At 36.0% G+C, this 16,179-nt stretch overlaps 3 protein-coding genes across 8 annotated transcripts in view; 2 read left to right on the plus strand and 1 right to left on the minus strand.

Moving 5' to 3' along the window:
• Nucleotides 1-1,055, minus strand: part of LOC131439648 (catenin delta-2) — a 61,192-nt gene extending 60,137 nt beyond the window's left edge. The window contains exon 1 of the mRNA XM_058610934.1: nt 673-1,055. The gene's annotated coding sequence lies outside the window, so the exon portion shown is untranslated. The remainder of the gene's footprint in view (nt 1-672) is intronic.
• Nucleotides 1,056-7,242: 6,187 nt separating this feature from the next.
• On the plus strand, nt 7,243-8,896 carry LOC131438998 (required for meiotic nuclear division protein 1 homolog). Of its 2 annotated transcripts, XM_058609469.1 has the most exons (4): nt 7,243-7,400; nt 7,485-7,788; nt 7,844-8,421; nt 8,483-8,896. In XM_058609469.1, the coding sequence occupies exons 1-4, from the start codon at nt 7,261-7,263 to the stop codon at nt 8,547-8,549; spliced, it is 1,089 nt and encodes a 362-aa protein (XP_058465452.1). In that variant the 5' UTR covers nt 7,243-7,260; the 3' UTR covers nt 8,550-8,896. The 2 variants fall into 2 exon arrangements, with proteins under 2 accessions (XP_058465452.1, XP_058465451.1); XM_058609468.1 differs by having other exon boundaries at nt 7,243-7,788; nt 8,483-8,890.
• Nucleotides 8,897-9,449: 553 nt separating this feature from the next.
• Nucleotides 9,450-16,179, plus strand: part of LOC131438997 (CTTNBP2 N-terminal-like protein) — a 32,039-nt gene continuing 25,309 nt past the window's right edge. Inside the window, exons 1-6 of one of the 5 annotated variants that reach the window (XM_058609462.1) lie at nt 9,450-9,541; nt 9,757-10,165; nt 10,757-11,595; nt 11,691-11,848; nt 12,570-12,797; nt 13,280-13,443. In XM_058609462.1, coding sequence (XP_058465445.1) covers nt 9,887-10,165; nt 10,757-11,595; nt 11,691-11,848; nt 12,570-12,797; nt 13,280-13,443 — 1,668 coding nt within the window. In that variant the 5' untranslated portion in view covers nt 9,450-9,541; nt 9,757-9,886. Of the gene's footprint in view, nt 9,542-9,570; nt 10,166-10,756; nt 11,596-11,690; nt 11,849-12,569; nt 12,798-13,279; nt 13,444-16,179 lie in introns of those variants that run through there. The other 4 variants (XM_058609463.1, XM_058609465.1, XM_058609466.1 and 1 more) reach the window with 4 other exon arrangements.

Raw genomic sequence — 16,179 nt, forward strand, 5'->3', positions numbered from 1 at the left:
ATCCTATCTGCTGCAGAATTGCCAGCACTGCAATTTGATCTATCACTAAAACGAATATTTTAAAAGATATTTAATATAGGTGCAATCAAATTTTATACGAACCTATGATAAAAAGATTGTTGCACCAAGAGATGGATTGGGATAAGTGAATTTTTTCTTCATTTTCTTTATATCGATCTCAGCGCCGTACTAGGTATTGAATTAAATTAGGAGTTATATGAGAAAGAACAGTTTTATAATTTCGATGACACGATGAACGTGCAAGTTTCAGTCATTGATATTCCCATATATGTACTGATAAATTTAGTCATCATGAAATTGATATTAACTCATGTGGCTTTAGAATAAGTTCGATTGTCACACTACATGATCTAAAGAAATTCACCTGATCATATTCAACCGCAAAGATGAATTTTATACAACTAGAACCTTTAACCTAATCGATTATAAGAAAACTCAAAACAACAGTATTGAGATTTATTGTAAAACGATTATAAGTATATTCTAAGCAATGAAAATGCTGTTTACGGTGGATACTTTCAACAATGAATCAACGGTCTCACTATTAATAAATAAATCATCTCACCCTGCATTCCAGTGTTTGCCGACAGTCGCATTCATAAATGAGATAGCACCATAGTAATAAAGCATAAAAGAAGAATAGCAACTCACCGATCTCATGAAACCATCCACTCACGAGTAAATTTCTCTTGTTTCTTGTTGTCCACCACTCCCACCCACGACCGTGCTACTTCTAAGCACCGGCTGTGATTCCACTTTTCTACCACAAATCACAAAAACGCTTCACACACACTTTCGATCCTGCATAAAAAAATCAACTTTTCACTTTTCGTCAAATGCCACTTTCAAACGATACAAACGATTGAATTTTACTCGCATTAATTCCTATGCGGTAGCACAAACCGGATTACACTTGTTTCAATCCAAGAAGACACAAATTTTGTTCAATTTCTATCCAGAATATCGACCCGAACCAGCAGCACCGAAAAGAAACATCACTACTTCTGAAAGAGGAGTCGCCATTTGTGTTTTGAGTGAGCTGGTACGAACAGGAGCGCAATAATGTGAGTTCCTGAACAGTATATACCAATGCATGCAAAAGAAAGAGTAGTAAAAAGAGTTACCAAGTGTTTGGAACATTCCTTACTACCGAATTACTATTTACCGACGATAGCGTTACTCGAGCAAATTGCGTAAAGAATATGGGTTGTCAAAAATTCAATACACGCTTACTTGTGGCTACTGAGTTGCACAAAATAATGTTTTACTCAAAATTAGGCCCCCTACGATGTCCGATGAAAGTTTCACTGACATCTGTCGACCATCGGCCAACTTTTACTTTCTACAATTTTTTAGTAGGAATGGTAGTTGTAAAATTGGGTAACATCTATTGAACTCCACTCACTCGTACGCAGCTGGCAGATTTCCCTCCAAAAGACGGGCTATATCCGCAGAATTCCGGCAAGAATATGGCAACAATCGTTTCCGGGAGAGAATTTCGTCTAGCGGTTTTTAAAGGTTCTATTTCTGCCGGATTCTTGCGTACAAGACTGGCACAACCGTTTTGAATTGGTTCTACGTTTTAGTGCTTTTGGTTTAAATTTTTTTCCCTAAAAATTTATATATGCAGGGCAATAACAAACATGATATGCAAAGCTTCACAATATAACCATGACTACAACTCATTTACCAAGTCTCACGACTAGTTTTATTTTTTGTATGTACATGTCGGATTGACGAATACCAAATGAAGCCGAACAGAAAGCCAGGCCAGGCTTCTGTCAGCTGCCAGAAATTCTCACAAGCGGGAAGTGCAACAACCGATTCTGCATGAATTTCGCCGTTAACCGATTGGTTTGGAAATCTGTTGAGTAAAAAAACGAACTGAATTGTCAATTCATTTTTTCTTCTTCAATCTTGCGCGGTTTTCGTGTTGATTTTTAGCAAAAGTCGAAGACAAATTATTTATTACTGAATATATAAATCTAAACCTACAAAATTTTCGGATAAATAAAACTATTGAATGACCAATTCTTCCTATGAAGTAATGAAATGGCGTAAGTCGCTTGATTTTTAAGAAAGTCTTCATATTAACAAGATATCCAGCTCTCACATTTCCCGAAAAAATCATTAACAAAATTCCTTTTCTCGAGCATGGTGCCCTCGGGTGAGTGTGCATCGAATCTCGTATATAGAAGGAGGGGAGAGAAATGTCAAATTTGTACGCACCAAAATAGCAGCACTGCGCACCCATACAATTGACATGATATGTTGAATTTGATGCCGTGCAATGGTGTTGCAGAGCTGAAGATTGATTACATTACATGCAAAGAAATGGAGCATAATAAATTAGTTATCAGATGTACAACTTTGCTTCCGCCGTTTTCCCATAAGTGGCTGTACCGGCTGAGGCTGGTTAAAATACATAGATGATAATGCCTTTAAGGTGAGTGTGTACAGTGCCTAACGAATTGTCATCGCCGTTTCAGTGACAGTTGTTCTTGTTCTCGTATTATTCACGCTCGAAAATGTCTGTTTAATGTCCAATTCTCGCCATTTGCGGGAAGTTTTACTTTTCTGATACAATTCGAAAAAAATGCAACTGAAGTGCATCGAATGCTTTCAGAAACTTACGGTGATGCTGCTCTGAGTAAAAGAACGTGTCGGGAGTGGTTTCAACGTTTTATGTCGAAGACAAACATGATGGTGGAAGAGAAAAAACCTTCAAAGATGAATAACAATTCACTACGAGCTCTTAAAAGCGGGTGAAACCAACACAGGAGATCGCTACCGAACGCAACTGATGCGCCTTAGTCGCGCGCTAAAAGAAAAGCGACCACAGTATCAAGAGCGACATGACAAAGTCATCCTCCAACACGACAATGCTCGGCCTCACGTCGCAAAAGTGGTCAAAAAGTACCTGGACACGCTGGAATGGGAAGTCTTGCTCCACCCGCCGTATTCCCCAGATGTCGCCCCTTTTGATTTCCACCTATTCCGTTCGATGGCACACAGTCTGGCAGATCAACATTTTCAATTCTTCGAAGAGTTGGAAAAATGGATTGCTTCAAGGATAGCGTCAAAAAAAGGACTCCTTTTTTCGAGCCGGGATCCGAAAATTTCCGGAAAGATTGAAAGGGAGAAAGTTGTCGCTAGCGATGGACAATACTTTGAATAATACATCTGTAAGCACTTTTTCGCAATAAAGCTTTAAATTTTGAAAAAAAAAACGGCGGAAGCAAAGTTGTACACCTAATACTACATTTTGAAATATGATTCGTATTAATTTCTAGTCAATATTATAAATGTGAGTAATTGGAATTGCTAAAAAATATATAAATCGAAGCGAAAAAATAAAATATCTGGTTTTGTAGTTTCAAGCAACAATATTTTCAATATTAGACCAAATTTTTTTTTGTCATTATTTTAATAAAATAAATCGTTGAGTGAAACCAAAATTTAGTTGCATCAACAGTAGATTTCTTTGCGTGTAACACATCCATGAAGTGAGTTAAAATTCAATAAGCATTTAGAAACGAGAAATCTGTAATAACAGAGTGACGACATCTACACTGTACTGATGGCAACAACTCAGAATTCGCAATCAAAAATGTGGGCAGCTTCGAAAGCTTTGTACTGTTGAAATAAAGTACCCATTTGTGTGGATTATTCGACCCATCTGCGTTATGACGCTGGTTTTGGCGGATTGCACACTGATATCTTCATGTTTTCTGTTGCTTAGGAAATAGTATTGGTAACTGGTACCATTAAAACTTAAACTGAACATTTCAACAGCAAAATAAGAGGAAAAGAGGAAATTATAATAATTCACCTCCTTTCCGCAAGGACGACGACTCGTTATTCTCTCTCATAGGTGTCGCGGAGTTGGATATATGGGAAGGTAAGAGGCCTAGGAGTCGCTCTAAGCTAACGATGGGACCATGGAACAAAATTTGTCATCTATTATATATTTCAACACCGAGTTTATATATATATATATATATATATATATATATATATATATATATATATATATATATATATATATATATATATATATAAATATAAATATATATATATATATATATATATATATATATATATATATATATATATATATATATGTATATATATATATATATATATATATATATATATATATATATATATATATATATATATATATATATATATATATATATATATATATATATATATATATATATATATATATATATATATATATATATATATATAGTAAAACATATATAAAATAAATAAATCGCTTATGTATACGTACTGTACTTGAATAGCTATCCGGAGCCACGAAACAAATGTCCCCGTCGAGTTCCAGTTCCATTGAAAAAAAAAAACACTGTGTGCAACCGGATGCCGCGAACCGAAATTGATTCGTACATTGTGTACCGACTTCTTGACAGGAACAATCTTGCTGTTTCGTGGCGGAATTTTTCACTTGGCTGTGATTCCAGGGTGTTACACACTTAGTTTTCATTTAGGGGTTAGCCAAATTTTGTACTGGTTCACATAACCGTGTTTATTATTTTTACGTTTCGTCTTTGACTCATCAGTGCAGAGCAGTTCAAATTGAACTACTTAGTGCTAAACTCGGCAGTTCAATTTGAACCACTAAGCAGACGTAAAATTTTTGCTATTTACAGAACACTTTTTGTTTTGCAATAGAGTGCAATGTCACACATCACTCAAATTCATAAAAAGTGCACGTACTCTTAACTTGAGTTACCACCTATCTACTCATTTTACTCAGTTTTTACTCAAAATAAGAAAAAAATATTTTGTTCAAAATTTGAGTAAGTTCAACTCAAAATTTGAGTTCCTTTCTCTCAAAATGGAGAAATTTTACTTCGGTAATTTTCATATACAAAGTTATTCTTCTTTCTTTTGAATGCGCAAAATAGTGATTTAAAACCGTTTCCTTTTGAACGGTTTGGAGTCAAAATTGAATTATTTTTATATCCTTATGTTGCGCTTTTCACTAAACATAATTGAAACCACAAAACATCTATGATTGACGTTGATTCGTTTTCAAAACCGCATCTAGAAACGGCATTGGAAAACGACATATTCTTGCATTCTTTATTTCGATAAGAATATTCCGAAATTGGAAACGCACTGAACTGCAAGAAGTATTTTTTTCACTCAAATGTTTAAAAACTCAACGTTTACTATAATGTATGAATAAATGCGAGAGAACTCATGGCAACGAGTTTATTTTTTTTTCAATTATAGAGGTTTTAACCTTAAGGTCATTCACCTCTTCGGACCAGAAAAGCTTTCTGACCCTATGTGCGGGGTTGGGGATCGAACCCAGGTGGGCTGCGTGATAGGCATCGACTTACCCATCACGCTATACCCGTCCCGGCAACGAGTTTATTTTACTCAAATCCATACTCAAATTTTGACAAATTGTTCCAGTTTATGAATTTGAGTAATCGCAACTCAAACCATGAGTTGTGTTCAAAGAGCGTGTAGCTCTAAATGAGAAAAATTTGGCATTTCTCGGGTAATTTTCCAAAAGGGCGTATAAGCAAGTGACAGTTTCTCTTTAATCACTCTCTCTTTCGATTACTGTGATGTGAATAAAAAGATTTTCTTTGATGTCACTATTCTGTTTGAAAGTCGAAAGTTTCGGGTATCATTTCATGTAAAGAGTTGAGTGATAAACGTGAAAACCGCTTGGTAATTAATAGAAGAGAAATTAAACAAAGAGAAACTGTCTCTTGCTTATACGCCCTTTTGAAAAATTAACCGAGATTTGCCAGATAAATTTGAAACAGTGGCAACCCTGTTGGGCAGTATTCAGGGATGCCAAGAGCTAAAAAATAAAACCTTGTTTGTTATAATCATTTTTTTATTTAATAACATATTTTAAGGCACATTGCGTTAAGCTATAAGATGCCGAGGGCATATGTTTAAACTACTTAAACTAGATTTTTTTTTTATTTTCACACCATATGAGCTTTGGGAGATCTAGTCTTCAACGGGTGGTCGGCAGTGGCTGGCTGGATCTTGTACGCTGGAGTAAACTGGCAAGTTATAATCATTAATTTTGTTTTCTTTTTAAAAGTAAAATGATTTCTTTTAAAAACATTTGAAGGCTTGTTTTTGGTATTCCTAATTACTACCAATAACTACTCACATTCATAATATTCCAAATATTTACAAACGACAATCAAACCCTGGTATATTACTTTTTATTGTATCCAATGATTCGGAGCACTTTCAGTCCGGTCAAGACAGAAATAACCTGCATCAAATATTTGTTGTGGAGAAAACGTGTTATGGAATATTATGCAGTATCGAATATTAGTAATTATCGATACATACACTTGGATTGTTGAAAAGCTCCAAGAAAAACAAATATGCATATAAAATTTCACTTTTGAAATGCGTACAAACTTTTCTGTTCATTCACGGCTGAAAAAACAGCTCTGTTTTATTAAACATAAAACTGATACGGTTTATTTGAACAATCAACTTTGTTGTATCATTACACAAACAAGACCACAGATAAAATTAATCAATTTTTTTCTTAACATAAAGGTAAAGCAGAATTGATTCAGCATAGATATTGCAAATAAAATTAACTCTACTCTTTTGATACGCAATAAATAGGTGATTTATAACAATAAATTCAGCTGAAACAATTTTTTTTTTCGTCTGACAAGATTAAATTTACATTAAACAGAGATCATTATTGATGTTGAAGGAAGAAAACGGTTTGAAACAATCATTTTCTAGCTTGAAATTGATATGAATCAAATTTGAAAATCTATGAACTGATTTGTTATTTTAAACAAGCTTCATTTCTCTGCGTGTATGTTAACAAAAATAAGCTCTATTTGCTTAAAATTTTGTCTTCGACCCGTTTGTAAATTAAGATCTTGTGCATAGCAACTTAAGCATACCTTACAGACGAAAAATTTGATTCTACTTGAGCGAAACTTTGTAATTAAGATGTTGCGCCATGTCTTTATAGGTATTTATTTTAGTTGAACCATTTGTCCGAATTTATTCAAATAAAACTAAAAATCTAGCATTTCATGTGCAGAAAATATGAAAATCTGGTGAAATCTACAAAATCTGGCAAAAGATCTGTTTTTTTAGTGTCTATCGAAATGAGAAAAATCTGGCAAATGCCTGATAAATCTGGAATAATGGCAACTCTGGCAGTATTGGGAATTGACTCAAACCGATAACATGAATTGCCTGCGACCGGTAATTCCAGTAGTGAGCAAGCGATCAGCACTAATAGTTTCCGATTGTGGATTTAATAGCTGCTATTATATCGGCCCGAGTTGCAATATTCGAAAAGACAGACGGCTGAATTGTTTACAGAGGTATTTTATAGGACAATACCGATATGTCTCGACATCTTTTTTAAAGTTACATGAAAATACTCAATTGAAAAAACGTCCCTATAGACGATGGGAAGAAGAAGGTAGCAAACTCGAGAAAGGATATCTACCAGTAACAGCATTTGCAACCGCCGTAGAATATGATCTGGATCGCTTAGTCGTTGCTTTAAGAGATCAAAATTTGTACGATCCGAAGCAGTTTCTTTCAAATGATGACTGTAACCCAGATGTGCTTCATGTTACCGCCAAGTATAAAGTTAGGAATGAATCGCGTGACGTGTATTTTTTTCGTGAAGGCACCGTTGTTTTGTGGAATTGCACTGATTTAGAGAACAATAACATATTAAAGTTTTTGAAGCCGTTTGAACAGGTTAGTAAAATATTGTTGCTGCATAAAAATACTAACAATTTGTATCTTATTCTAGGATGCTTATGATGAATCAACCGTAATAGAAGAGAGCGAATCAATGCTTTATAACAGAAGTGAAACAACCGCAAAATTGAAGAACAATAGTTTTTATATTTCCAACAATATAGATTCAGATTTGGAAAAATACACATTTTCCAATGCTATGTCTTTGTCCGTAAAGCTGGGAATTTGGGAAGCCTCTCTCGCACAATATATTGAATCAATGGCATATGTCACAGAGGATCTAAAAAAAGGCAACCGCATTAAAATATCACGCCAGGAAATGCTTCGCAAAACTGGCGAGCTATTTGCCCTCCGTCATTTAATCAATTTAAGTTCGGACCTTTTGGATGTTCCAGATTTTTATTGGGATCGAGAACAGCTAGAGCCGCTTTATCAGCAAACCTGCTCATATTTTAGCATCAATCGACGAACAAGAGTAATGAATGAAAAATTGAACCATTGTGTTGAGCTTGCCGATTTGATCAGCTCAAAACTAAACGACGAACATCATGTTCGATTGGAATGGATGATAATTATTCTAATAATGGTAGAGGTCGGCTTCGAGATTATGCATTATGCGGATAAATTTTTGTGAGATAAACCTTGACAAAATATTTCGAATCAAACACAATTTATTGTTGAATTGTTTTAGAGAAAGATATAATAAATTGATAGATTTTATGGACAAATATGATACGATGGAATTGAGCTTCATTTGAGACTACTTTATAGAAATACCGACTGATAGACCCGCCGTCGGAAGCGGCAGCCTCCGCACATAAACCTGTAATCCACTCGTTTGCCCGGTCTATTTAAAGCTAGGAGCTATCCCTTGGCCTCGCATTAGAAAACCGCAAGCAGGCAAAGCCGCCTTTAGAATTTATTCTCTAGTTTTAGACCAAGAGGACAAGGCAACCTCGGCAACACAGTCCGAGTCCAATCACTAATCGGAAAACCTATAATTCAAGTGTTATTAGGTCGTTATATGTTTCAACCTTTTAAATTACTCCCAGAATAAAACCAATCAAAAGAAAATATGCACAATTGAAATTATGCCAAATGAGACAGTATATATTTTTTTATTATATGCCAAACGACATTATGCCAAACAGATTTATGCCAAATAAAAGTTATACCAAACAAAATTCGGTCAAATAACGTACACATTAGATGGGGTCAGCCAAATTCCAAAAGTGAAAGTTTAATTTTTTTTCTTCTAAGCTCAAGATCTTATATTTGTATGCGCATGCAAAAATCTGTATAATACAGATAAATCTGTCTAAATGGCATCTCTGATCCTCGCAGACCGAGTCTGTTTTGGGAAATTTACTCCAAAACGAAAACTGCAAAAGAGAACAGATGACAAAAACAAAAATGACACATCTCGGGTAATTTTTCAAAAGGGCGTATAAGCAGTTGACAGTTTCTCTTTAATTACTCTCTCTATCGATTATTGTGATGTGATTAAAAAGATTTTCTTCGATTTTACTATAGTCTGTTTTAAAGTCGAAAGTTTCGGGTATAATTTTTTTCAAAGAGTTGATTGATAAACGTGGAAACCGCTTGATAATTAATAGAAGAGAAAGTAAACAAAGAGATACTGTCACTTGCTTATACGTCCTAATGAAAAATCAACCGAGAGTTGTCAAAATTAAGATTGAACTTTCTCTCATCTTATTCCAGACGTTCTTAGAAAATGGTTCCAGATCAGGTGAAATTTTGTTTGCATAATTGAAATATCAAGTATAATGCTGGAATGGCTTCTAAAATCGGACTAAGCATATGTTGATTCCAAAATTTCAAAATTGTAAAATCTGACAAGCTTTTTTGTTCGTTTTATAAATCTGGATTTATCTGACATCACTTTCGTTCTTTCCCATATACACTCCGGTCCGGTCAATCGACCTTCATGTTTTCGACTTGAAGGGTGATGAAATGGTTGTAGAACAGTAGAACAAACATATAAAAGAAAAACGTTGAAATATTAGTTTGAATAAAAGTGTGATAAGTATACAGGTGTTGTCCTTTTCAATGGTGTCTCAGTGTATATTTTGGAATGAACACTGCTAGGCCTCGTTTAGTGTCTACTTCTATCCGAAAAGTACAGCTTTTGTCGCCATCTAAACGTGTTAAAAGTAGCAGTAGTAGTAAGGAAGAAGAGCAGTCATCTCCGCCGCCGTCGATGACAACGACGACGACGACGACGGAAGATATGGCAGAGGCGACTGGTTTAGAAAAAAACGAAGATGCTTCAGGAGATATTGTCGATCAGCCACCAACCAAATTCACAGAAGCTGATCTGCAAGCTATCAAACTAACCAGTGACACACTGAAGGTGAGTTTTTCATAATTTTTGACATAGGTAGTAGCTATGGGTAAAATATATCGATTGAAATTTTGTGGGGGCGTAGAAAATAATCACCCAATTTGACGAGACGAGACAATTGCTTATTCAGCGAGTACTAGTTTCTCGAGGATCGATTTGCATTTCCTTTTCAAATTAGAAATGAAACTAGATGAATCATGTTTTCTTAATGTAAATACTTGTTTTTTTTTTTAATTTGAAGAAAATTATTCTAAAATGTGAATTAAAATGTTTAGCCATCCGATTGATTCTTACATTTGACGAATTATGTGATATTTATCACAATCATTTATTACGTGTGAAAAGCTACAAGTCATGTTGAAGCGATAAGAAAATCAATATTTATGTAGTGTCGTGAACGAAAGAATATCAGAAAATAATAAGAAGCTTGTCTGAAGCGCATAGAAATAGGAAGCTTGATAATCTCATTAATACTATTTCTGTGATGTTTTATAATTACTGAAACCCATGGAAAATTATCAGCTACACTACACTACACTGTAGTGATATATTTTTATCCGCCTGTGTAATTAGTTATTTTTGTTATTTTTCATATTCTAGCGCAATCCAAAGATGGATTTCAGTAAAACCGATCTACTAAAGCTTCTTAGCTATCTGGAGGGAGAGCTACAAGCCCGAGACGTAGTCATTGCTGTGTTGAAGACGGAAAAGGTTAAACAATTACTGAGTACACCACGATATAGCAAATCCACCAATTTAAATGATCCCCATGCTGCCCTCTATCGGGATAATCTTGCTTCAAGTGGAAACATCGCCAGTCGACAGTCTTCAATCCAAGCAGCTTATTCCGAACACGAAATGCGACTGCTGAACGATCAGAGAATAGGTGTTAAGGAGCAAATGGACTCGCTAGCCGCACTGGTTATGCAGCAGCGTCAGACGCAGGCCAAAATGGTCGAAGTGCTCAAGGACGCCGAAGAGCGCTATAAACACGTCGTTCAGGAACTGGAAGAAGAACGTCGAAAACACGAGCATACCACCGCTCAAGGTGATGATATCACGTACGGATTGGAAATTGAACGATCAAGGCTGAAACAGGAATTGGACCACGAGAAGGAACAGCGGAAAGTAATGGAATTAGAGGTGAAAAAAATTGAGGAGCAGTTCGAGGCGGAGAAAAACCGTCAAAAACAAATTGTGCTGCTGTTGCTGGCAGAGCGTAAAAAGATTATAATCAAGTACATTGAAGAACGTAAGCGCAGTGAGGACCTGGCACAGATTCTGTCGGAGGAAAAAATGCGGGTTGATACTATTGCAGAAGGGCTAGAGGAGGAAAGCAAAAAGTCACTGCGGATGGAAGCAGAACTGGAAACCCAAGCTCATCAGTTCGACATGGAGCGAAAAATATTGCATCAAAGTTTAGCTAAGGAAGAGAAAAGGTAAGTGTGGAGGATGTATCCACATGGAGGATCCTCCACAGTAAGGTTATGATGGTTGGTAATATGAAACAATTGACATGTGTTCCGATCAACAGGATCAAAGAACAAGATTTAGAAATACAGCAGCTGAAGGCCGAATTGGAGCTACTGCGTAAACAGATGGGCATTCGACATCCAATCATTGCTCCGCAACTTCCAACCAAGCCTGGTGGGTTGATGCCGTCTCGACCCTCGATCGGAGGAGTAGCACCAGGTGAGTTTCATCAACCGTGGAACCGGGTATACAGATGTGTTTTTCAATTTCACCGAATATGGCTGCCGCCGTACTTTTTCAACTACAAGATTACTTTCGGGTTTGAACAGGTTGTTTTTGTTTTTAATTTTTATTACACGTTTCAATTGTTCTTTCTATTGCATCGAGTCGAACATTTTGACAACATGATAGACGTAAATAAAATAAAGTTAATTTTTTTTTATTTGTTTATTCAACCCCGGTTTTAACCAATTGGTCGTTCGCCGGGGGAAGTAAATCTTGATATATTTCAAAATTATTTGAATTCGAGAAAAAAAGTCTGTAGTTGAAGATTCTGTTCATTCGAAAAAATGAGTTTACGCAAGCACCTATCCCATAAAAACAACAGCAAATCTGAGGTGTGTTTGCATGGTCGCATTCGCACGCAATTATATTTAAAAGATAAATTTTTTCATAAAAGTAATGGCAGTCATATGTTCCGATTATTCTTTTCTTGAAGTTTATTCAAATGCTGTAAGAATCAGATTACTATAAGATATTTGAATACCCTGTATGTTAATGTTTTTAGTCCATTTTCCACCTATAAACTATACATTGAATCTTCTCTAACATCTCTAATGCGATCGGACATGTGTGCGCTAAATTTAATTACAACACTATTACAATCATTGAATATCATACGCTCATCAACGCGAAATCTCGCCGCAAAAAAAAACAACAGACATAGACAGCGTAGCATCGTCCATCTCTTCCGCTTCCGCCGCAGCTGGTTCTGCGGTAGCCCCTGGTGCTTGCTCTTCCGCTGCCATTGCTGGATCAGTCAATGCTGCCGCTGCCGCCTCCGCCGCAGGTATTGGGATGCTGCCACCTGGTGCAATGATCAGTAGTGTGGCCACGAAGGTGGTCCAACCTACCGCAACCGTATCTAGCGTTCCAGTTTCCGGACCAAGTAATTGCAACAAAAACACCTAACCTAGCCTGCTTTGATTGATGGCGGAATGGAATGACGCTTGCTGTGTTGCAAACCCTCCTCGCACCCCCTGTTTCTCATCCTACCGCTATCGCTATCGGAGTAACCATATTTTCGCTACCTCTGTTTGTCTTCCTTTAACCAAGTTTCGAATTAATTATTTGTAAGTGAAAAACTTGATTGATGGTTTTCGTATTGACACTTTTTGTAAATTCGGTTTGTTTTTTTATTTTACAACGGAACAAATTTATGCATTTAACCATACATTCTATGTTCTGGTCACATATTTAGTTCGTATTATTACGATCTATTGTACGATTTCGCGTTGCATGTGTACGTGTGTCGTTTTGTATAGTATTCCCACGTGTGTGTGTTCATACAGTTGCATCTATGTGTGTTTCTACTGTTAAATTGTTAGTTGACAGAAATAAATGCGTTTTGACAATGTTTTCACTTCACAGCGACTGGAATAGCACGTTCGGTGTCTCCGGGTCAGTTGATACGCCAAACAGCGATTTCGCAGCTCTCGGTGACATCGCCTCCAATTGGATCGGGGCCAGTTTCGAACTCAGCACCGACACCACTACCGGTACCCGATCCATACGCCTTCACGTCCACGGCCAAGGTAAGTGCGCATAGTTTCCATCACATCGAGTAGCAATGGTTTGAGTGCCGATAGATAATAGTTATTAACACCAACTGTCCGTTCTGTGGTTTATGGTTTAAAGCCAAAATTATCACGATTTTCAAATTTTCCGTTTGAGTTATTTGTCTTCGCTGGCTTTTTTTGGGTGGGCTAACACAATTATTTCTTCTCACATGCTCCAAATTGGCACGCGCTAGGTATAATCGATGTTGTGTTTGTATTTAAGATCCAGCAAAGAGTGAGATTGTTTGTGTTGGAGTTATCATTCCTGTCAAATTACGTTTATCAGTTATCATTTTTGGGTTAGCTTCAAACGCCGGTATATTTTGCAGAATCATATCAATATTCATCATACTACTATCCTATTCAAGAGATCGATTCAGTTGTGATATTTCAATAGGTAGTTTTTTTAAATTTAAATTTGTATAGTAAAAAAAAGCCAATTCTCAGAATTCATTTCCCAGATATAACATCGCTCAGAAATAAAAAACTTTCCGGAACTGATCTATCAGGAAATAACATCCGCCACAACAAACTAATCCCAAGTAAATCATTTCCCAGAACAAACTAACTTCCAGAATAATATTTTCCTAAAACGAAAATTCACTAAAAACGAAAAAGATGCTTATCCTTTAGCCTTCTGTTAGAAAAAAATAAGCGCACAGCGCCCAATGCAATGACGAAAATTGAATGGCGATCATGACTGAGTCAGGAGGCGGTCCTAACGTTGCCAGGTGTACCGATTTATTAGTATTTATACCGATTTTAATCTCTATACCATAACACAGATATGTTCTTCTAAAATACGATAATTCACAGTTCATACAGATAAATACAAGGGGTGGATCACTTCTGATATATTTAATATATTAACAAAATTAAATGATATGAACTCTGAATTACGTTTTTTTTAGTTGTGTGTATCATCTGCAATTTACTCTATTTCAGTGCGTTGTAGTAGGTTGTGGTACAGATTGGTTTGTTCACCGTATACAGATTTTTTAAAAAATGACCTGGAACTACTCTGGGCGTCCTCTCACAAGCAACATCATTGTATATCGCAATAATTTCGGTGAGCAAAAAAATGTCTTGTCAATAAGGGGCGGTCGCTTACACCCTCATTGAACATAACTCAAAATTGAGTGACACATCACTCAAATTCATAAAAAGTGCACGTACTCTAAACTTCAGTATCACCTATCTACTCATTTTTGAATTAAGGGACGAAATTGTCAAAACTTGAGTAATTTTTAACTCAAAATAAGAAAAAAAATTTTGTTCAAAATTTGAGTAAGCTCAACTCAAAATTTGAGTTCCTTGCTCTCAAAATGAAGAAACTTTTCTTCATTATTTTCAAATACAAAGTTATTCTTCTTTCTTTTGAATGCGCAAAATAGTGATTCAAAACCGTTTCCTTTTGAACGGTTTGGAGTACAAATTGAATTGTTTTGATATCCTTATGTTGCGCTTTTCACTAAGCAAAGTTGAAACCACAAAACATCTATGATTGACGTTGATTCATATTTTTAAAACCGGATCTAGAAACGGCAATGGAAAACGGATCTAGAAACGGCAATGGTACTGAGGACAGTACCGTAAAGTGGTAGGTTTTTTGCTATTTTCCCGTTTCAAATTATATTTTCTTGGAAACGGTGCAGAATATAGAAAAACCCACCTGAAAATGTCTTCGAAATTTAGTTGAGAATATTCTGTGAAATTTTCAGAATGATTCATTGAAATAGCGGTCAAAAAATGGAACGCTCCGAAATGCATACCTCTACTTGTTCGTCGAACATCTCGGCTTTGAAGGCTTGTATCATAAATCTACCGTGACAAAGTCTAGATAATTTAGTTTAGATCCGATTAGTACATAAAAACATATATGTACGATAAAAATAAAGTCTAGTATTTTTCTGTGAAACTAAGTCAGTTTCAATGCATCCGCCATTTTTTTTGCTTTGATTTCCTGATAGCATTCTGAAAAAGGAGAGAGAAATAAAATTGGCTCGACAAGGCTGCCAAACACAAACATTCAATCTTTGTGAAAGTTGAATATTTTTTCATTGTTCATTGGAATCCATGTAATGTCCAACCCATACGATAGATTAATGTGATACAACTTCTCATTAAAATAATAAGATGTATGCTGGCAACCCGGTACAGTTTGCTCATATACGAGAGAGTACAAGAGAAATACGATGCGCAAAGGGAATTGAGCGAGCCACGTGGTCGATTTAAAACTCAACACGTGACCTCAGACCTTAATGGCACAATTGAGCACAATCGTTCTCATTCTCTTGACACAATACGTTGCTCACTGTGGCACATTTGATATCGATGTAATGCACAATATCTGCGACAGTGGCACAAGTTTATCATTTCGGTTTTGGCAGGCACAAAACCATTTGTATTAAGCGACTCTGCGGGCAAAAAAAGGTGTCACTACATTCAAACACTTCGCGGGAAAATTCATTTTCGCTGTGTTTCCCTCAGCATTTTCGAGACATTTAGTGGCTCATTGTCAGTCTGTGATCGATTCCAGAAATCTGTCATTTAAATTTTAAATCTGTGAAACACAGATGAATCTGTGGACCTGGCATGTCTGCTCACAAACAAACCTGTAATGAACCCGTCTACTGAAAAGCTAGATATCAATACTAGCGATGCTAGATTGTCATTATGTCAATTCCGTAGATTTAGACTTTCAAGTATAAA

The sequence above is a fragment of the Malaya genurostris genome, chromosome 3, assembly GCF_030247185.1.
Source record: "Malaya genurostris strain Urasoe2022 chromosome 3, Malgen_1.1, whole genome shotgun sequence".
NCBI lineage: Eukaryota > Metazoa > Arthropoda > Insecta > Diptera > Culicidae > Malaya > Malaya genurostris.